We start from the raw sequence: 23,979 nt of genomic DNA on the forward strand, positions 1-23,979 counted from the left end.
GGAGAAGCACAATAGAAAGGAAGCCCCAAAGAGGCAAAATTTGGAAAGCAAACGGGGTAATAACAAATCACTTCAAAAGAAAACGTCTTAAAATTCCAGAAGACCTTGTCGAATAGCAAATAAGGAGAAAAACAACCAGAGACTAGAATTAAGAGAGCATGATTTTATGGCTCATAAACTAGTTTTCTTCCAGATTGTACATACTCAAAATTGTGTAGTCTAAATAAATATATATGAAACCGGTAAGTCTTCCTTATTGCAATAACATTTGTTAACAACACAAGCCATCTTATTTGTTCTTTCCTTTTTTTTTTCCTTTGGTTTTTCGGTCATACCCAGTGATGCTCAGGGGTTGCTTCTGCCTCTGTTCTCAGGAATTACTCCTGGTGATACTCAGGGGACTATATGGGGTGCTGGGGATCTACCCGGGTCGCCATATGCAAGGCAAGTGCCCTACATGCTGTACTATTGCTCTGGCCCCTCTTATTCTTTTTAAAAATCGATATAGGGATCACCCCTAGGAGCATTTAAGGGCCCATACAGTGGTGAAGTCAAACCCAAGGTTTGCACATTCAAGGCATGTGGTATACCACTTTGGTCATATCCCTGATCCATAACATTTTATTTCATTTTCTAGAAAGGCACTCTGTACTTCTGTACTCTGGGGACCATGCAGAATGGAGGATCAAAGGGGATCAATGTGGGGTTTCTGCATGCAAAGACATGCTTCAGCCTTTCAAGCTATTATCTCCCCCTGGCCCCTACAAGACCTTTTAAAGAAAAGTGGCTTTCATGGTATTTGGGGACTTTTTGTTTTGTTTTGTTTCTTGGGTCACACCCAGAGGTACACAGGGCTGACTCTTGGGTCTGTACTCAGGGATCACTGCTGGCAGGGCTCAAGGATCCATTTGGGATACCAGGGACCAAACCTGAGTTTGCCACATGCAAAACCCTCCCCATTGTGCTATCACTCCAGTCTCTGTTCTCATGCATTTTCTGAGAACAAGCTCTTAAAGTTCAATTACATTTTTGCAAGAGAATAATTATGAACTTTGATCAAGTTGTATGTATTTCCGTACTGTATGCTTTAGGTTTATAAAGTTATTTGTGGACATTACAATAAGTGATAGTTTAGTGTTCTTTAAACTCTTATCACCTACACAGACATAAATCTCAAACTCACGCCTTTCTTTTTCAATTCCATTCTATTCAAGCATTTTAAATGTTTATTTCTTAGCAAGATACTGGGCTAAGGGAGAGGAATATAAACCAAGATAGGCTACCCTGAAAACCTTATTTAAAAATAAACACCTGAAAAAAATAAACACACATGGTCAGAGAGTTCAGGGATCAAGAAACTTGCCTTGCATGCATGCAGCTGACCTGGGTTCAATTCCTGACACTACATATGGATTCCCTGAACCCCACTAGGAATGACCTCTGTGCACAGAGACAAGCCTAAACCCTGTTGGGTGTGACCCTCAAACAAAAACCACCACCAACAACAACATTTATGGGCCTGAAAAGAGTAGCACTGCACTGTAGCACTGTCTTCCCGTTGTTCATCGATTTGCTCGAGCGGGCGCCAGCAACGTTTCCATTTGTCCCAGCCTTGAGATTTTAGCAGCCTCTCCTCTCATCCTTCTCAACTAAAAAGAGTATAGGAGATTAATCACTTGCCTTGCTCATGACTATCCTGGGTTCAATCCCCATCACCCAGTATGATTCCCTAAGCACTGCCAGGAATGATTCCTGAGTGCAGAGTCAGGAGTAAACCCTGAGTACCACCATGTATGGCACCCAAACAAAAACAAAAACAAATCTTTTTCTTCTTGTCTCACTTCCCTTAGGAAAACTTGAAGCCTTTGGCCTGGTACATGCTTTTTCTCCTTTTTCTTCTTTGACATTGGTGCTAACCTACCTAATTATGAACAAAGAAATAGATGAGGGGCTGGAGCAATAATACAGCAGGCAGAGTGCTTGCCTTGCATGTGGCCAACTTAGGTTCAATTCCCAACACCTTATATGGCCCTCTGAACCCACCAGGAGTGATCACTGAACACAGAGCCAGGAGAAAGCTCTGAACACTGCCAAATGTGGCTCCAAAACCAACCAACCAAACAAAAATGAAGTAGGTGAAAATAAAGCAATTTTCCCCTTTAACTATATGCATATTTATATATATAACAAATGTATATTTAATATATATTATATATTATATAAATAGTGTGTCACGGTCACCGTCACGTCACAGTCCTCCCGTTGTTCATCGATTTGCTCGAGCAGGCCCAGTAACATCTCCATCGTGAGACTTGTTGTTACTGTGTTTGGCATATTGAATACGTCACGGGTAGCTTGCCAGGCTTTGCCGTGCAGGCGAGATACTCTTGGTAGCTTGCCGGGCTCTCCAAGAGGGGCGGAGGAATTGAACCCGGCTCTGCCGGGCCAGCTGCGCGTGAGGCAAACGCCCTACAGCTGTGCTATCACTCCAGCCCAAATAGTGTGTATTTGTATATATATATATATATATATATATATATATATATATATATATGTAATCTAGTTCCCAGAATTTAAAGGAAATCCATGATCAAAATTAGTTGGTAGACATATAAGACAAGTCAGGTAAGTATTAAATACAAATTGCAACCTTGCCCTCTTTTTCTCTCTTCATAGGAAATTTGCCATCAATTATGGTGCAGAACTAATCCTAGAAACAATTACAAGTTATTGTATCACTAATTGGCTAGTGGCCGATTGGGGCTACACTAGTTAGAAATCTGAAAAAAAAAAAAAGCTTAGTAGCAAATAACTGAATAACGCAATGCAGTTGTAGGTATATGACTGTTTTTTGTAGTTGAACAGAAATAACTGTATTCTTCAAACCCATGATCACAGAAAGGATAGTCTTTCAGAATTTTTTTTTGGCAACACCTGACAGTGCTCAGGGCTCTGTGCTCAGGGATCACTTCTGGCAGGCTCAGGAGGAACATACGAGGATCGGTGGATGGAACCTGGGTGGGCTGTGTGCTAGCAGGTACGATCTCCTCAGCCCCATCAGAAATGTTTTGGATACAAAATATTTATTTTGGACACAAAATATTTATCATGTATTTTTAATGTATGATTTAATAACATGAACTTTAAAACAGTACAGAGTCACCCCTTAGAGAGGAGAATTTACTTGTAAAATGTGACTGACGGGTTATTTATTTGGGATAGTATTTGTGGATTTTTTTTTAAATAGCTATTTTTAACCAACTGGAGATATAGGATACTGTTGATTAATTGCTCAAAAACCCAATCTGCTCTAATTTTATTATATGATGCAAAGAAAGTCATCTCTTTCAGATTATATAAGCTGATCTCTCAATTGGATATTGCCTGTTTTTATCACTTTTATTAATGAAATATAATTATAACACGATAATCTATTATGGCTCATAGCAGGAATAGGATTCTAGGGTCTATTTTAAGCAAAATCTATCAGTCAAATAACTGTAACAAAGAATCCCAATTCCTGTAGAAAAATCAGTTCTAAATAAGACCTACCAACCAATTCTGCTGTTAGTTTCTCTGACCAAGTTATTTCCTCCACTTTTAATTTAACCCCTGTGCTTCTTTATTGCAGTGCATTATTGGGTGCTACACTTAAACTCAGTGGCATTTAAAAATATATTGGCATTAAATGAGATGGGCCAAGTATGCGGGCTCTGAGGCCACTGCCAGCCAATTACACCCCCAGTAACGAGTTTTCTCACTCACATTTCTCACCCCTTCAAAATCAGTGGAGGTGGGATTTTCTCTTTTCTCTATGGACTGGTTTTCGTTTGTTCATTTGGTTTTTTTTTTTTTTTCAGCCACACCCAGCTACATTCAGGGATTATTCCTGGCTCTCCACTCAAGGATCACTCCTCTGGTGATGCTCAGGGGATCATATGGGATGCTGGGGATTGAACCCGGGTGGACTGTATACAAAGCAAGCTATCAGCTGTGCTATCTCTACAGCCCCTGGACTGTTAAAAATTGTGGGGGGCGGAGAGATGAATCATGAAATTTGCTTATAAATGGATAGACATGGAGAGTATCATGCTAAGTGAAATGAGTCGGAAAGAGAGGGACAAACATAGAAGGACTCCACTCATTTGTGGAGTATAAAACAACATAACATGAGGCTGACATGCAAGGACAGTAGATACAAGGGCCAGGAGGATTGCTCCATAGCTGGAAGCCTGCCTCATGAGCGGAGGGGAGAAGGCAGCTAGAATAGAGAAGGGAACACTAAGAAAATGATGGCTGGAGGAATCGGTCGGGATGGGAGATGTGTGCTGAAAGTAGATAATGGACCAAATATGATGACCTCTCAGTGTCTGTATTGCAAACCATAATGCCCAAAAGTAGAGAGAGAGTATGGAGAATATCGTCTGCCATGGAGGCAGGGGGAGGGTGGGGAAGGGGAGGTATACCGGGGATATTGGTGGTGGGGAATGTGCACTGGTGGAGGGATGGGTGTTTCATCATTGTGTGATTGTAACCCAAACATGAAAGCTTGTAACTATCTCACGGTGATTCAATTAAAAGAAAAATTGTGGGGCCGCACCCAGTGGCATTGGGGGCGGTGGGGCATGTGGTAGGAGGGACTGAACCCAGAATGAGCTTCATAGGTAGAAGGTTCATTCTTACCACTTAAATCTCATGCCCACTCCCTTTGGATCCTTACTATTACCAAAGCTTAAGGACAGAAAAACTTTTGTGCACAACTGACCACTGAACTGAGGTAAAACCCAAATGCTTCCTAAGTCCACTCTCTCTGCCACATGCACTGACCTCCCTTTGGAACAGGGGCTGGGTGCAGGAGCACAGACAACAGTCTTCTGGCTGGTTTGGAGAGAGATCAAGTGAACATGCGGAGTGCCTGCTGGAGGCTCAGGCCCAATCCCTGGCACTGCCAGATACGGCCCAAATTCCCCAGCCTCCCCCCCCCCCCAAGTTATTGTATGAAGTTATTGTATGAAGTCATATTTTCCCCTACTTTCAAATGCATTGGCATATTTTTGCTTTTTTATTTTTGAGTTGACAATTTAGAGAGATCAATTCTATTTCTTCCTTCGTTGTTTGTTCAACATGGATTTTGGCAAATACCAGGGAATCCATGGTTTACCTCTGGTACTGCCACAACAGATCCACAACATGGATGTAATGCCAAGATCTTTCAGACAGCATTTCACAGATATGTCCCAAGTCTTTATCCCAGATATTCAGGATCAAGAACAAAGTACATTTCCATATAGTCCCAAATACACCTTAAACTTTCAAATTTCCATATAGTCTCAAAGAAAAGGAAAACAGATTTGTGTTCATCTATGTTGCATTCATTTAGTAATCCACATCAACATTCTTTCATAGGTTTGGAATAGGACCCCCCGCAATGCTGGCTTGAGTTCCCTGGTGTTATCTAAAGAAACAAATGTGAGCTGATTGTCAAGTAACAAGAGCTTGTGGGCTTTTTGTTAAATGTAATAATATTATGCTGCACTCTAAAAAATAGCCTTGCTTATCCTAAAATAAAGCTACACTCTGTCATCAGCTTCATTATCATAAAAATAATAAAATGGTGGTTTAGCCATTTTTAAGCTATGCTTATTATGATGAATAATTACATCTACCTGTATTGACCTATATTTTCCATGTCAGAGACTACAATGGAAAAACACTAAAGGTAATTAATTTGTTTTTAAATAACAGTAATAAACCAATTATCACTGTTCACCTAAACAATACATTTCTGTAGCACTGTAGCACTGTCCTCCGTTGTTCATTGATTTGCTCAGTAACGTCTGCTCAGTAGCGGGCCCAGTAACGTCTCCATTGTGAGACTTATTGTTACTGTGTTTGGCATATTTATTCAACAAAATGAAAAATTTTAAGGGGAAGAGAAGAACTGCAGGGCTAATCTCTTACTAGAATGTCACTGAAGTCTAACATTTGCATTCAATATCTGATAATACAGTTTTGATTGAAGTAAACAAAGAAAACTTGACTCATCCTACAAAGATAAGTACTTGGAAAAAAGGGGTATTTCATATATTTTATATATGAATATATATTTTATAGCATTATTATATATTATATTACTATATAATATGTTATAAGACCCATTGTATTTACTACGAAAATAGGATGAGAATGTTATTTGGGTCTCCCAAAGAGGAATCAAAAGAGCTATGCTTGGAGTACAGCTTCACTCAAGTGAGAAAAAGAATCCAGAGTTCTGACCTCCTTCGATGATCAAGAATCAGGGATGCTGTCTTGTTTGCCAAGGCATTGAAAATCAGATGGGCTGGACACATAATGAGATTTGGAGACGACCGCTGGACTAGAGCCGTTACCAACTGGATCCCATGAGATGTCAAAAGATTGCATGGCTGCCCACCTATGAGATAGTCAGACTTCTTCATCAGGACCCTGAACAAATAGTTTGAGGCTCTTTGTGTTCCTGGAGCGAGCAGACACCATTGGGCTACACTAGTATGTGACAGGGATGAATGGAGACGTTACTGGCGCCTGCTCGAGCAAATTCAAATAACGGACTGTCAAGTGATCAAGTTATCAAGATAATATGTTATATATATTATATTTTATAGCATTTTCCATATAACTAACTATATCTTTAATTTTTAATTTCATTTTAAAAATTTAAATTTTGTTTTTATTTAAAATTAAAAAATAATTTTCAATTCAAAGTCAAAATTTAAGTCAGTATTCAGTGGTAGTGATTCTTTTGTTGTATGTGGAGCCTGAAATACCAGTGATGTTTTTGTATTATATGGAAGGTTAAGATTAGAAAAGGTCAAACTCATGCTAACATCATTCTGAAAAGCATTTTGACGTCCCAGACCTCTTGAAAGGTTTAGATGCTTCCCAAGCCCAGACTCCACTCTGAGAATTACTGGATTTCAGTTCCCTGCAACACTATGTTACCACTGACATAAAATAAAGGGAAAGGCCTCATCCCTGTGAAAGGAAGACTTAAACACCCAGAGTTCTGTGGATCAGTTTGGTTTGAATAGCTTTTAAAAAAAAAATCAACAAATATTTGAGTAGTCCTGTGATCTCATCTTGTCGTGGAATAATCTTTGTCATAAAATTCTGTAAGGCCTCTCAGTAAGCAACCCCAAACTTCGCCAGAGCAGAAGCAAAACAAAAGGAACCCTAGTTTTGGTCAAGCTGGAACTTGCTCTCCAAGCAGCCCTTCTCTTGCTATCTCTTATCTCTCATCCCGGAATCTTGCTTTCCCAGCCGCCCACAGAATTAAAACCAGGCAGGAAGCAGGTCCAGAGGTTAGACATGACCTTAACATGCAGGTAAAAGGCAGGCATTAGGGAAATGTTCCCTAACGCCCCAAGGAAAAGCCAAGCCTAGCAGAGCAAGCTGGCTGGGTGCATGGGACCAGGAGCAGCCCTGGACAGGCAGGGCTTGTTTGGGGGAGAAGCAGAGGAAGGTCAAAATGCAGATGGGGGAGATCACAGCAATGACATTTTTTTGTATTATATGGAGGGATAAGACTGGAAAGGGTCAATCTCATGCTAGATGAAAGGTCGGAATGAAGTGACAACCAGTGAGCATGAATGAGCATATGGGTTGCTGGAGGACCAAAAGGGGTTGGGGGTGGCAGGGGTCAGGAAGACAGGGGGAAGCGAGAGAGAGGGAGGGAGGGAGGGAGGGAGGGAGGGAGGGAGGGAGGGAGGGAGAGAGAGAAAAGATGAGGAGACAAAGGGATAGGAGCTTAAAAATAAATTTTTTTTTGGTGGGGGACACACTGGACAATGCTCAGAGGTCACTCCTGGTTCTCCACTCAGGATTACCCCTGATGGTACCCAGGGGACCATATGGAGTACGAGGGATCTAACTTGGGCCAGCTGCGTGCAAGGCAAACACCCTCCCCACTGTACTAACTGCCTCGTCCCCAAAATAAATTCTTTTCAAAGGCAATTCATTCATTCCTTCATTCGACTGACGACTGACGATAGTACAGTAAGCATACTTACAGGGTTGGGTTATAGGGCGAACAAGGAAACAAGCAAGCAAGCAAACATGTAATGACACCATGACAAAATGTGATGGAGGGGTGAGGAACGACTGGAGGGGAGACCCGAGACCTTAGACCACAGCCTATCAGCTTGAAAAAGCTCCAGAGTTGGACTTTAACAGTCACAAAATAGCTTGGTGCATGGGATAAGAATGTCCCTGTGAGGACTGGAGATATAGTACAGCGGGTAGGGCATACAGTCGGTGATTCCCAGCATCCCATATGGTCCCCCGAGCACCACCAGGAGTAATTCGTGAGTGCAAAGCCAGGAGTAATCCCTGTGCATTTCCGGGTGTGACCCAAAAAGAAAGAAAAAAAAGAATGTCCCTATGTTTAATAAAATTCCTTTCAAGAATGTCAGTCTGATGCAGGTGAGGTGAGGAGGCAAAAAATAAGATAATAATAGGAGAACTGTTCAAGGAGGGCTAATTCTGAGTTTTGATTGGGACTTTGTCCCAGGGCTCTGTGAGAGGAGAGGCAGCAGCCTGCTTCGAGGGGTGAACTCTGCGAGGGCGCCAGGGGGTGAGGGAAGGGACAGAACCTCTTTTCATAACAAGTCATAGTTACTTTAGGGATGCAAAACAATCCCCAGGGCTGAGCTCACAACTCAGATGACTGCAAGGGGCTAAACTCAAGGTGTCAGCCACCTGCAATTTGTTTTAGAAGCTGTGGCAGAGAATCTGTTTTTCACCTTTTCCAGCTTCTGAAAGCCACCCATGAAGAAACAGTCAAGGAAAGTCTCTGTCTCTGTCTCTTCCACCCCTAACCCCTCACCAGGGGTAGAGACCAGGGAGATATGAGGGGGTTAGTGTGATTATTGTTTTGTAGTGCCAGTGAGCTGTAGCGATAGCACAGCAGTAGGGCGTTTGCCTTGTATGCAGCCGGCCTGGCCTGGCCGGGTTTGATTCCTCCACCCCTCTCGGAAAGCCTGTCAAGCTCCCCACGACGTATTCGATATGCCAAACAAAGTAACAACAAGTCTCACAATGGAGACATTACTGGGCCCGCTTGAGCAAATTGATGAGCAATGGGAGGACAGTGCTGTGCTACAGTGCAGTGCCAGGGGTCAAACCCAGAGCCTCACACTCCTGTGCTGTACCACTAAGCCACATCTGCCCACCCAGCACTATGTGCTTCTCTTGACCTCTCCTCTCCTACCTGCCTCTTCTTATTTTGCTGGGGGAGCAGGGCCCTACCATGCAATGCTTAGAGGAACGTCTTGTGGTGCAGGGATCCAACTCAGGTCTCCCACGTGCAAAAGCATGTAGCTTCAGCCTTTTCAGCCATTTTCTCACAGGCCCTCACCTCCCTCTTCTGCTCTTCAGGACTCTGGTGATAACGTTGTTTAGTCAAACTCATGTTGGTGGACCCCATGGGTGGCTCACATGAGTGGGGAGGAGAAAGACAGTCACTTTCTCCCCATCCGCCTCTGCCACCCGGGACCCAGGGTTGCTGGGTTCTTGTCTCACTCGCAGAAAGGAATTTCAGGAGTAGACAAGCAGTGAAGTGAAAACAGGTTTTATTTGGAGGTTTTTGAAGTTGTGGAGGGGAAGAGATGGTGGTGGGGAGAAAGAGAGAGAGAGAGTAATGCGCTCAAGAGGATGCAGACATCTCCAAGGGCAGAGAGAGCCCTACACATATCCCAGCGTCAGACACAAGAGCATGAAAGTACACATCTCAAGCGGGGAGATGCAGGCGACACATGTGCTCAGGCACCACACGTGCTCAACACAGTGGGCTCAGGCAGCCTATGCGTGCCCTCCCTTTGTTCAAGGTGGCCTCTACAGGGTTTCTCCAACCTGCCCCACGTGGGCTTCTACCTAGGTCAAATTCCGTTGCTGAGGAGGTTACCAGGGGGGTTGGGAGTGGTGGTGGTCTTCTTTGGAATCCCTTTCCTGATCTTTTGTTTCTGCGGGAGCTTCTCTGGTTCTGTTGCTGTTATCAGGCCCTAGTTCCTGTTTTTTTTTTTTTCCCCCAGTTTTCTGCAGAGCTGGCTTTTGCCATTGCCTTGGGAGGGGACCTTCCCTATCTACCTACCTACATCAAAATAAAACATGATAATCTTGATAGTCTCAGAGACCTGGGTACTACAAAAACAGGATTAAGAACCTTAATTTGGGTCTCCTGAAGAGGAATCAAAAGAGCTATGCTTGGAATATCATGTTTCACCCAAGTGAGAGAAGGAATCGGCATTCTGATCTCCATGGACGATCCAGAGTCAGGGACACTGTCTCGTTTGCCAAGGCATCGAAAATCCAGATGGGTCAGACACGTAATGTGATTCGGAGACGACCACTGAACTAGAGCTGTTACCGACTGGATTCCATGGGATGTCAAAAGGACGCGTGGGCGACCACCTATAAGATGGTTAGACTTCTTCATCAAGACCCTGAACAAACGGTTTGAGGCTCTTCATGTTCCTGCAGTGAGCAGACGCCGTTGGGCTACACGAGCTCATGACAGAGATGTTACTGGTGCCCGCTCGAGCAAATCGATGAGCAGCGGGGTGACAAGTGATACAAATGATACAATCTTGAGAGCTGGCTGAGAGCGACCTTAATTCTCATGACCACTTTGCCTTTCGTTTATCCTGCAACTGCACATCTTTCTCCCAGGACTAGAGACACGCAGGGCCGTTACTCTGCCTGCCACAATAATTAAAAGTCGAAGTAGAGAAAGAGACGAAGGTACTGTATCTCCTATGGACGTGGTCAGTTTTGTCTACTTTCTGTAATCACATTTATTACAAGTGCTAGTTGGGTAGTATGTGCGCGGCGTACTAGTTTGCAGTTCTGTGTGATCTTAGCCAAGGCATTTGTTCCTGTGTGCTTTTCAACAACATGACGTAAGTGAAGTAAATGATCTCTCAAAACTCCCAGTCCTCCACCTCCAGGGTTTCTCTTCTGACCTCTGAGGTCTGGTCTAGACCAGACATATTCCAAAGTGGGATGTTTCATTGCCACGAGGTGTGACGGCTGAACTGTCCAAACTGCATCTATTTGATCAGTTCTAGGTTAAGTCATTATTACCTTTAACATATGCTTTTAAGCACCGATGAAGCTTTTCACTGAGGTGTCAACACAGACAAGACATAACAATAAAAGACAGAAAAATAAATCTGACTTAAAAATAACTGACCTCCTCACCCAGAGTTGGACCCTGCGGATAGCACATGAATTGTATTGTATCTAGCTTGACTGTGTAGAAAAATCTGTTCCTCGTTGTGAAATGTGGTGTGATCATTACTGATGTTATTGTCCTGAGCTTTGAAATTGTACATACCTCATGACAGTGAAATACTGCCATTTTGCAGTATACAAAATGCTTTCCTGTATGTTACTTTACATGTTCCTCTGTTACAGTATCCTGAGATTGTTTACTTACAATTCTTAAAAATGGGTGTGTTTATAAGGGTCACTGAGCGACCCATTCGATCATAAAGTGCCTCCGTAGACACTTTATGTGCATTCTTGATCAGTGTCAACAGAGATTCCGAGTAATTTGTTAGAAACTGACCCCAAGTACTTGATTGAAACACAGACTTCCTCAAGCACAAACTGCCTGTGAGGCAACAAAGTGATCAGACATCCTTTGTGTTTTAAATTGGACATCTCTGAATGAGAGATCTCAGCTGCCTTTTATCTTTACATTTGAAAGGAAATCATTCATGGAGAGCTCTGGGGTACTTCTCTTAATCATACTTCCTTCTTTAGGCATTTTCATTTCCTCTGGTAGTCTTGTTATGTTATTCACAATCCATCTTCCTAAAATAGAATTAAACTGTGTGCAAAAATCCCAAGAGTTAAAGACATTGCTACCACGCGGGAAGGTATTGTTTGTCACCATGATATTAACTTTCATATAGGGACCGGTTCCTCAAATTATATTAGAATTAAGAAATTTTCAGAAATAACCTGAATCACCCATGTGTCCTTCTGCTTCTGGTTCCTTGAGTTCAGCCGCATCAAGCGAAAGAGGAACTTTTAGATGAATTGTCGACTCGTTGAATGTGAAGCCGTTGTCTGGTGTTTAAACACGGACATCAAAGCAAAGAGCCAATTATCAGAGTTCATTTGATCTGAGGCCGCATTGCCTGCATTGCTATAGTTTTCCTTACGCTGAAAAAGAAATCTGTGTCACATTTCGAAGATGCAGTCTTTAGAATCACTTTGTCTATAAGCAGTTTAACTTGAAACCTGTGTTTGGGCTCGCTAGCCACAAGGAGGCATGAAAGCATCTTTTCCAAATGTGAAGAGCAATTTTTATTATTTGAAAAAACGAGTTGCACCTCCAAATCGTTGAGTTTCATATAAACAATTACACCTGCTTGTTCGCTGCTGCTTTCTAAGCGAACGCTGTCATCCCTATAGATCTCTCCCCTAGAATATCAGCGGCAAACATTGCTGCCCCTGTTTATTTTGTGGGGGATTTTTGGATAAAAACGCAGTGGTTCCTTCTGCTCTGTCTTCCAGCGAGCAGAAAAGCAAACAGGCTTTTTATAGTCAGGATAAAGCAGTACATGGACCACAATAAAATTCTTTTTGCCTGTATGGATGAGGCACGTGTCCCTGGCATGTAGAATATATGCACATACTCCTGACCCCGCATATTTTAGGAGTGGCTTTGGGATCTCTGTGTCCCTTTATAGAATGGTTCTGACACCTCTTAGGAGGCCCAAGTTCAAAAGGCAAAGCAGTGGTTTGGGCTGGTCTTTGTTTTTTAACCCTAAACATCATTCTCTTTTTTTATGTTGTTCTGAATACCCATGTTGAATGTCAGAAAATGTCCATCATTCTGGTATTGAACGGTGAATGAGAAGGAGCCTCTCAGTTGCCCAGTATTTGACTCCACACCTCCTCTGGGGTCCTGTTCATCCCTGCTCAGCACCTCCAGCATTCTTAGGAGTTATATTGTCCTTGTAAAAAGTGAAACAGTTCTTTCCTGGACTTGTGGGTGGTGGCGCTGAAAATTTCCCAGTACTGTTTTGCCTGTCTCTCTCTTCTTGTTCTTTCTGGATTTTGACCCCTTGTTTCCTTGCAGGCTATGCCCAGCCTGTCCGGAGATGCACAGCTGACTTCAATACTCTACAGAACATGCAGCTGGGCCGACTCTGTGACATCAGAGGTACCGATGCTTTCACACAAACGCACCTCTTTGGAACATGCGTGTTGATAAAAATGTCATTTACCAAAAAATCCTTTCCCCCTAAAAAGGAAGAGCTTGAATTTCTGATCTACTTGCAGGGCAATTGAATGTTTTCTCTGAAAGAGTAGACTTCTAGTGACCTCAACTTGAATTTGTTTTAAAAATGACATTTTAACCAACAGAGTTGGGTGATTTTCCTACATTATCTTTTTTTGCAGCTTTGGCTAAGGATTCTTTTTCCAATGCCCTAGATCTTCATTGACTGGATCTTACAGTGGGTAAAGTCAACCTTTTGTATGTGTGTCAAGATGGTCTATTATCTGGATGGTGTTAAACAAGCAAAGCACTGGGTGTTCATTGTCAAGATAAGAGGGAACTGAAAAGAGATTTGCAAAAAGAGCTTTTCTTACTTCAATATATGTCATTTAGTTCTTAGAAAACAAGATGAGCTAATGGAGGGAATTTTAAGCAATTCATTCCTGCGGTGAGAGATACCTCTTTGTAAAAATCAAGATCCAAGATCTAAGGACCAGTTTGGTCCCATCAGAGACCAAAGGCAGCTATAGGCAGCTGAAGTAAGACGTAATCAGGAGAGGAAAAAGAGGTTTGTGTTGAGGGTCAGATTAGGCAAAAACTAAGCAATCATATTGAATCAGGATGGATGCTACTTGCCAAACACCAAATAAAACAAAGGCTAAGTTTTCATTAGACACCAAATAGGAACTTCTTTTTGTTAGTTAAAATATAATTGTTTTGGCCCTTGTTTAAGCAAAATAAGGAAGAATTTCCAAACTACCAATGGCCAACTTAGTCGGCTCCCTGGAATGACATACTTTACGTGATTCATATATATTTCAGCATCATTATTATTTTATAAATGCCATTTGGTAACAAAAATACATCAGTACTAAAAATTTACAGTGTCCTAAAATAATAATAATGTAATTGCTTTAATCTATTATCTAGGCACTAATATTGTTTTTTAGGCACTAAGATTGTTTTTCAGCATTGAAAAAAAATTTTTTTAATGACTCATGATTGATTTGTTAATGCTGAGCTTTTTCAACTTAAAAGCCTGACAGGGTGGAAGCCACTGGAGTGCAGCAGAGGGCAGACTTTGCTCTAATTTATTTGAATTAGTTTTTTCTTCAGCTTTTTATATACCCTTCTATATATAGCACATGCCATTACCAAAAGAATTTCTTTACAAAAGATTCTCATTACTTTACAAGGCTCCAACTTTAAATATGTCAATAATTCAGCCAGCATCTACCTGAGCAGAAAATCTTGCTAATATAAAAGTTTTTGAGAGATGATGGACTTTGGTGCCTTTGCTTCGCCTAGGCACGAAGTAGCAAGATCTCTCCCAGAGACATTTCATTATCCCAGAGGAATAATGAAAGTTCAGGAATACCAGGTTAAAAGCAGGATATCCACCAAAACAAAATCATTATCCCAGAGGAATAAGGAAGGCTTAGGAACAGAAGATCTAAAGCACATACATATAAAATAAAAATACAAAGGCGTTAGGGAAATCAGCAGTGATTTTGTGGGAAGGCTTAAGCAATTGTCTTTTTCATTCTGTGAATTCCTAGTAAAGGATGCTGACTTTTCTGCTTATTCAGTAGGAACAAAGAAAACCCCACCGTGTTGGTGAGTCTAGTCACTCAGATGTTGGCTGGGAAGCCGGGTGTCAGATGGAAAGGGGAAAGACAGGTATTTTCCATTCCTCAGCAAGTTAAGTAAAAGAATGATTGGTATTGACCAGCAATCAAAGAACGTTCATCTTCAATATCAGTTCCTTTCCAAAAGGACTGTCGATCAGTCCTGAACATTTGGAGATTCAAAATCACGTCACACTACTAGTAGAGACGAAAACTACTGATAGAATTCCTTTGCCAGAAATGGAGAGGAGAGAGGAAATTAGTAATATGATTTGTCACCATTTGTAACATAGGAATTGTTCCCAAGAAGTGTATTCTGGGAGAGAGACAGCTCAAAGGGCTGTGAGGGGCCCAGTTCTGATCCCTGCCACCACATACCCCTCAGGGCCCTCTTCTATGAGTGACCACTGAACATTGCCAGGTGACTCCACATCTACTGATTTCCTGTCCACACTCCCAACAGTATTTTGCAGCCTCGAATCAGACAATCTCATCTCACTAGTCCATATTTTACTAGGATTTCTTTCTATGGTCATAATAGGAAGTACAAAAAGAACAGTCAGTGTTGTGGAGACAACTCAAAGGGCTGGAGCACATGTCTTGTGTGTAGGAGGAGGTACTGTCCTCAGAGTGCCACCAGCCTTTAGCAACACTGGGTATGACTCAAAAAAAAAATTAAAATGAGAAGGAGGATAATATTAGATTAAGGCAGCATTTCCTTTAAGTCAAGATTCATTAGATGATTTTGTGTTAGATCACTATTTTAATAATAGATTACTATTGGAGTAATATTGTCTGCTTTGGGAATGGGGCAGGAAAAAGATTGGTTTCCTGAAATAATTACTTATTTGGACCAATACAAAACATGCCCTGGATTGGCCCTACAGGTCCGAGCAGAATAAGAAAGTGCAATTTTATTGGCTTTCTAGAGTTAATAGCTCAGTTTTATAATTTATTGAAGTTAATGGGATAAAATGTTAAAGCAGCACGCAATTTCCATAGATGTTACTAAAAGTTCTGGACCCAAATCCCTAGGTATTATTTGAAGAGGGACACCACACAAAGCCCCTTTTGAAGAAATCATTGTGCAGACTCTCGGTGGTGGTATGTTTTCTTTAGAGGCATGCTAACATACCAAAGAAAAAAAATCTGGTTAAATTGCTAAGATTTGTACAGAACCCATCTAGATGAACTTTGGGATGGGTTTGGAATATGCTCTTCATTTGAAAGGGTGTAAAATACACCCAGTGCTAGATTCCCTAATGCCACAAGCCTCTGGACCAGTAATTAACATTGTGCCTGTTGTTCCAGATGCCAACGTGACCGTCATCTACGTCTCCTCCCAGGAAATGAAAGAGGACTTACTGCTATACTACAAAAAAATCTTGAGTCTCCAGGCAGCTGTCAAATCAGGGAACCTTGAGGACAGAACTGACCTGCAGGACAGGTTCAAAATCATCACCCCTGAAGCCATCAACATCTTTACTGTGAGTTTGTCTTCTAATTACTATGGCTTCAGGGATGCTGTAAAATTAAATTGGAAATTTTATAACTTGCGATGCTCTGGTACACACCAGTGAAATATTATTGCAAGTTTAACAGCTTTACTGATTAGAATACTAGTTGGACTGTAGGAAATAAATATCCCAATTTAACTTTCAGACTTTCAGGGGGCAGAACTACTACCCCTGACCAGTTTCTCCATAGCAGAAGCCTAATTGCAGTGATGGTGGTACCACCAAGTAGGTAAATTTACAACACCTGCAGATTGTTTTTTCCTCAAGTCTCTGTGGAGTACACCAAAGACTGGGCTTGCCTTGGATCACAAAGTGAGTTATGGACAGATTCTAGACCAGGGACCCTATTTTCTGTTCCTTATTACTCCATGTCCCCCACCCCACCTCCACTCAGGGGGATTGGCCTGATTTACTGCATCATGATTCTCAATGAACAAGGCCAGGTTTTTCTAAACTTGTACTGGTGGCATAATGAATGAAATGAATTGTGAGTGGAATCCCATCCCTAGACAAAAGCTTTAGAAAATTTAAGGAACTATGGGAAGAGTATATCAAGGCAGTGATGGTTTGAAGTGAATTTCTCTAAGTTTTTGGTTTTATTTTGGTTTTGGCTTTTGTGCTACAGTCAGTGGTGTTCAGGAATTACTCTTGGGCCTGTACTCTGGGATCACCCTTGCCGGCCCAGGGAAGCCTATGGGTGCCAAGGATCAAATCTGGGTCAGCAACATGCAAGGCAAGTGCCCTACCCATCCTACAATCACTCTGGCCCCACATTTTCAACAATTAAAACTTCCCATGTTAAACAATCAACGTTTTAATAAATCATGGACTGTTCAGTTTTTAGGAGACTTTGGGGGGCATAAGGTGGGCATAGTGAATCTGTTGATAGTTCATCCAAAAGTGGGTAACACCCACGCCAACCCTCTATTACTAGAGAAACTCATCGCATGCTTTAATAGGAGAAATGAATGTGTTCAGCTACCACCCTTCAGATGCATGTGATAAGACAAAAAGTAATGGGGGATAATGGGAGAAGGATAGCGTGTGGGGTGCTGGGGAGGAGAGGAAATGAGAAAAGACCCATCAGGCTGGGGAGAATTGCACCAGTGTTTCTACAGAGCATTTCTTGGGTAGTATACTCAATACGTTGTTCTCAGCTTTGACTCTTTGCTACCAAGATAAGGATTTTAGTTTTTCAAAATTGGATTCTTCACTGTTCTCCCCCAAACTACCCTGATCAGCACTCTTTCATTGTCCCCCCCTTTTTTATTGTTGTCTTGGGGCTATACCCAGCAGTGCTCAGGACTTGCTCCTGGCTCTGGACTCTGGGATCACCTTGGCAGGCTCAGGGAACCATATGGGGTATCAAGAATAGAACCCGGGTTGGCCATATGCAGGGTAAGCACCTTACCTACTGAGCTGTTGCTCTGCTCACCGCCCCCCCCCGCCCATTGGCACCTCTTGACCATATTTTCTCCTCTGATTCTTAGAACATTGCAATGGAACAGAATCTCCTTGTATAGCTAAGGGAAGCAAGATTTGCTTTCTAGTCCCAAGTTACTAGTAGGGGCTGGAAAAGATAGTACAGCACTTGCCTTGAGTGGGACTGACCCATCCCTGACACCCCATATGGTCCTCCAAGCCCTGCCAGGAGTGATTCCTGAGCAAAGCCAAGAGTGAGCTCTGAGCACCACCAGGTGTGGCCCGAAAGCAAAAACAAAAAGGTCACTAGTGAAGCCAGAATATAAGCTAAAATTGACCCCAGAACATGGATCATGAATTAAAATCTTTTCGGCTTTGCACATGAATGACCTTGTGACCTTGACCTCAAGAGGCCTTTACTTTTTGGATCCTCTGTTCATCTTTGAAATGTCTGATCAGTAAGACCATAGTTAGCACTCGCAGTAGTGAGTTGCCTGGGGTTAGATTTGTCATCTAGGTTTGCATCTTTGAGAACAGAAATAAGTAGGGAATGTCTTCAGTTGGTAGTTAAGAATTCACATTGTTCATGTTTAAATTATTTGAGTAATTAATCATGCATAGGCAATCAAGTTTTTAAAATACAAAACTTAGACCAACTCGCAAATCCGTTCCTGCGCCTTTTAGATATTGCTTTATTTCTTTTTAATGGGTTCGAAAGATTGTATCGGTGCTGATTTTCATTCAAATGGATAGCTTTGAGGAGATTTTTTTCCCAATGTGCCAAAAGTCTGTTTGTATATTTTTCAGAGTTACTATACAGTGCTTGAGTCTGCAACGATAAAAAAGCGTTCTTATAGAGTCATCACTTGGCAGAGGAGATAGCTCAGAGGGCTGGAGCACATACGTTGCTCCATTCATTCCCTGGGCACTGCTTGGTTTTCCAGGCACCTCCTGGAGTGATCCAGGCACCTTCAGGCACCCTAGGAATGGCCTCTGGGCACCATTGGGTGTGACCCACAAACAAACAAACAAAATGAAGTAATCATTTCTGGTTTTGAACATTAAAACACGTTATTGTTCAAGACTTCCAAAACAGTGCCTCGGGTTAAAAAAAAAGGTTTTTTTTGTCATGATAAATTACATGTAATTATAGCACTACAGATTTAAGCACATTTTAGATTTTTGTCACCTGTGTTAAGCCCTGCCTGATGTATTAAAACTGAGTTTCTGTAAATAGTGACATAGGAACTATGCCCAAGACAGGCTGCAGTGATAGTACAGCAGAGAGGATGCTTTCCGTGCATGTAGCTGAGCTGAGTTCGATCCCCAGCACCCCATATAGTCCCCCACAGAAGTGATCCCTGAGAGCAGAGCCAGGAGTCATCCCTGAGCATCACCCGGTGTGGTCCTATAAGTCAGAACAACAACAAAACTATGGTCAGTACTGTGCTCTGCCATTCACTCACACGCAAACTTTACAAGTACCCATGGAATTGAATCCCATTTTGCCTAGAGACTCAGATACACATCCTGACAACTATCACAACTGAGAGGGAGCACTTGCCAATCAAGGTAAGCAAACAAAAAGAAGGTTGTGCTGTGCCCACCCTTTGTGGGAAATATGCTCAGACTGCTTCCACTAGATTGTGCAGGAGATCTGCCGTCCCTCCAACTAACCTCGTAGGCTGACCCGAGCTTCACTATTCAGTCTGCGAAACGGGAGAAATTGTACCTGCTGTGGCATGCCACCTGCAAACCCTGGCAATGAATCTTGCTTTGTTGTTTACTCCTTGTGTACGTGATGTGGGGCAAACCATGTGAACCTCCATTTCCCCTTCTCTGAAAGCTGAACTGCTTCGGAACTGTGTTCCACAAGTCCAGCGAGATGCATATCAGAATGTACCAATCCTGTCAACTTCATCTGAGAACTGACCCTTTTGTGGCCTGCTTTGGAATCCCCGTGTACATGGTAATCCTAAATCACATTGTAATCCAAAGATATTCTCCCAGATAGCTATATATTTTTACATATGCAATTTCCTTACTGGAATAATTTATGGGTAAAGAAAAGAAGTTAAATAAGTAAGGAAAACAGGGATGGTCTGAAGGGAAACACAGTCACAAATGCTACCATCCTATATCAAACTTGGAGGTGCAGAAGCAGGGTTTGAAAACCAACTCCAATGATGAGACAAAGGGCATATTTCATAACTGTAGGGGGCATTAAGAAAGGGACACTTGGGGATGGAGCAATAGCACAGCGGGTAGGGCATTTGCCTTGCACGTGGCTGACCCGGGTTCTATTCCCAGCATCCCATATGGTCCCCCCAAGCACCGCCAGGAATAATTTCTGAGTGAGTCAGGAGTAACCCCTGTGCATCACCAGGTGTGACCCAAAAAGAAAGAAAGGGGACACTTTGTGGTAAAGGATCACAGGGTGCATCATGTGAAGACCCTGGTTAATGGAAATCTTATTTTTTGTCCTTTCCCTTGGTGTGATGTATGGGTAAAACACACATTAACAGGGGTTGGGAGATAGAGTGCGTGCAGGTCTTCTGTCCAGGTTTGATCACTGGCATCACATAACCTGAACATTGCCAGGTCCCTGGTCGTCCCCAGAACCACAGATCCTGAGCCACATCCTTGGTCCCTGAACCATCAGCCCATTGTTCAAGTATGGCTAGGAGCGATCCCTTGGTCCCTTCAACATCACTTGGGAACACCCCCCCACACACACACATACAGATAATATATATATGTAAAATAAAATTTAAATATTTCCTAGATATACAAATAAAAATTTACCATTCCAAACCATTTTAAGTGTACATTTCCAGGGCATTGACTGCATTCACATCTTTTGTCAATGTCTTATTTTCAAAACTTTTTCAACATCGTAATTAGACTCTTTACCCATTCAACAATAAGCTCAGAAGAGTTATGGGTCATTTGGGGGGCTTGGTGGAAGGAGGCATAGCCAGTAGTGGTCAGTGGTTACTCCCAGCTCAGTGTCTGAGGACCAGGGGTCACTCCCAGTGGTATTCAGAGGACCAGGTGGTGCCTGGGCTGAACCAGGGCTCCTGCATGCACAGCCTGTGCTCTAGCCCTTTGTGCCATTGCCCAGCTGAGACCTATGACTTTAAAGAGAAAGTTACTACAGAGCTTGATGGACTCCCTCCAAATGCTCCTTTATTTGAGTGCTGGCATGAAGGCTTCTGAAGATTCCCTGTTCTATATCCCTTTGTAAGTTGGGGATCACATACAGGACCGAACCCCTCATGAGTATCTAACTCCCAAATTCAGCAGTTACTCAAGGGTTGTCAGCCTGCTGCCTCTCATTCCCCAAGTCCTGACTGAGATTTCCCCACATTCTTTGCCATACTGAGTGGTTTGACCAGAATCGGGGAAATGGATGCTAATTTACAACATCCTTGGTGACACAAGCACTTGGTATTTTATTAACAGTGTTACACTTGAAAGAGAGTTTTCTTGGCCACGGATGTAACTTGTCAGAAAAGTGCACACCTTGTGTGCACAAGATCTGGGTTCAGTTGAAGTTCTTTGATTTACAGTACTGATACTGATATTGGTGGTTTCCTGTGCATATAATTCCAACATCACCAGTGCACCCAACTCCCTCTCCCCAGGATCCCAAGACTCCTCCCTTTCAACAACCCCCCAACTCAGTGGTATGGATGGAGTCTCCCATTGTGTTGCTTTTGGCTCTCTGTTGCTCCCTTGCTGTGTATCTTTAAGTACCACAGTGAGAGAGGTCATTCTGTGTCTTTCCCTTTCCTTGACTAACTTCACTCATCATGAAATCCTCTAGTTCATCCACATCAAGCTACCTGCATGATTTTATTCTTTCTTAGAGCTGCATAGTATTCCACTGTGTATATAGACCACAACTTCTAGATCCTATGGTTGTGTATTTGGGTTATTTTCATATATTGGCTATTGTACTAATTGCAGGATTAATCCTTTCAAATTATTTTGTGTGTGTTTGGGTGATGCAATTTGCATTTTTATCTCTCCCGGTCAGCTATGCCCTCTGCTCCCTCCCATGTAGTATTTCCAAGCCCTTTTCTGCCTTGTCTTAGTTATGTGCTCACCACACTCATTTGCATCTTCATCCCTTAAGTGCAGAAACAGATTGTGTTACTTTGGGCGTAGGCCAAACTGACCACTCTGTTCTCTGCCTCCACATGAGACACGCCAGAATTCTGATTTAATGAATTGACAATCACGTGTACTGGTGAACTGGGTCTAAAGTGTTCAACATGAGACAAGTTTCCATTGGGCTATGAATTTGAGTTTTGAAAATATCCTTGACATTTTCAAGGATTTTTTCCACTAACAAATCCAGAGCTTGTTGGCCATGATAATTATTCTAAAAGTAAACAGGGTCTAAAACGGACTTTGCGGTTGAACTTGGGAAAGCAGTATCAAGTCGGATGTCTTTTCCCCGCACTGAGTCATTTCAGGGGTCCTGCAGAGTAAAGATGATGAGGGGGGTGTTTCTTCTTCTTCTTCCTTTATTTTTTTTTTGGTATTGATTTTCCAGACGCTTTAGTGTTAAACCATGCCAGAAGTGTTGCAGAGATGAATCACTATTATCCAACGGCCGCCAGCTTTTTTTCCTTCTGACAGAAGGATAATTCCACGTGGATCAAATAAATACAGATGTGTAGTAATTAGTTCTATTCCCAGTGAGCCTATTTCCAACACACTAAAGATGTGAGCGATTATAGCGTGGCACCACAACGGCTTTTATCAATTTAAACTGCTAAACAACAGAATAGGTCATAACCCAACCCGCTATTAATAATGCATTTATGGTGCACAACATTATAAATTAGGTGTGTGGACCAGAAAAAAAAACACCTTTTAACAAGAATAATATGCTCTCCCCCCACAGAAGCAACATATGTGCCTGGCGACTCTTCTCTTGTACAGCCCCAAGGCGATCAAAAGAATAAAGAATCTCATTCAAGGAAGGGAGGCCTACATCGTCAGTGGTTTCATCCACAAAGATGATTTGGCCATCGCGGATATTTTGGATGTTCCCATTCTGGCTTCCGAGCCGGCACTCGCTCACCTTTACAACACCAAGTCTGGAAGTAAACCGGTCTTTGAGAGCGCCCATGTCCCATCCCCTCCTGGAGCACACAGTATCTATAACTTCCAGCAGGTATGTGGGATACAAAGGGAAGGCTTCTTCAAAGATTTTTGCATCTTCTTGGCTTTCAGGCAATTTAAGGTCTTCTTTTTTTTTTTTTTTTTTGGTTGGGGGGGTCTCACTCTGCAATGCTCAGGGGTTACTCCTGGTTCTGCACCTAGGAATTACTCCTGGCGGTGCTTGTGGGACCATATGGGATGCCGGAGGTTGAACTCATGTCGGCGCTATGCAAGGCAAATGACTTACCCACTGTACTATCGCTCCAGCCCCAACTTCAGGTCTTCGGCAAGACATGTGTGGATCACTTGAGTGAATCCAGTGGGATATACCTCCAAGGCCTTCCTGTTTCAAAGTATCTTCATGTTCTCCCAAAAATTGCTGTAGCTTTCTATTGATTTGTTTAGATGAAGACACTGAAGAATCTCTTAACAGACTAACCATGCCTGAACATGGATGGGTTCTTGTTTTTATTTTGTTTGGGGAGTCACACCTGGTGCTGAGGGCTTATTCCAGGCTCTGTGCTCACTCCTGATGGGCTTGGGAGATTGTATGAGATGCTGGGGTTGCACCCAGGTCCGTCACATGCAAAGCAAAATAAGCAAAATGCCCTATCCATTGTACTATCTCTCTAGCCCACCTCCCCCCCGCCCCCGTGGATGTGTTCTTTATTATAATAGCTAGTCAGTCATTTAGTGGGCTCCCAAGAGATGTAGCAGAGGTGGCTGGGAAGGTCTGGAGGGAGTTTTTCTGCTGGCTCAAGTTATAGAGGACGATGGTAGAGAGCAGCAGACAAGATGATTCTCTTAAACAGAAAAGAGGGGTCCAGGGGAGCCTTTGGTTTCTCACAAAGGAGAAGTGGCAGGAAGAAAAGGGGAAGTGAAATAGCTCTAAGACTAAAAGAATCTGCTCTGGGTTCTGCTGGGACCAGGTCAATTGTCCTGCATTCTTCCCGTAACTACGTGA

At 42.6% G+C, this 23,979-nt stretch overlaps 1 protein-coding gene across 1 annotated transcript in view; it reads left to right on the forward strand.

Annotated features, from left to right (window-relative positions):
- The window catches only part of IQCH (IQ motif containing H), a 144,057-nt gene that overhangs the window by 39,217 nt on the left and 80,861 nt on the right, over positions 1-23,979 (forward strand). Inside the window, exons 5-6 of the mRNA XM_056128076.1 lie at positions 13,130-13,213; positions 16,210-16,385. Of these exons, the coding sequence (XP_055984051.1) occupies positions 13,130-13,213; positions 16,210-16,385 (260 nt within the window). The remainder of the gene's footprint in view (positions 1-13,129; positions 13,214-16,209; positions 16,386-23,979) is intronic.

Source organism: Sorex fumeus, unplaced genomic scaffold (assembly GCF_029834395.1).
Source record: "Sorex fumeus unplaced genomic scaffold, SorFum_2.1 ptg000063l, whole genome shotgun sequence".
Lineage (NCBI taxonomy): Eukaryota > Metazoa > Chordata > Mammalia > Eulipotyphla > Soricidae > Sorex > Sorex fumeus.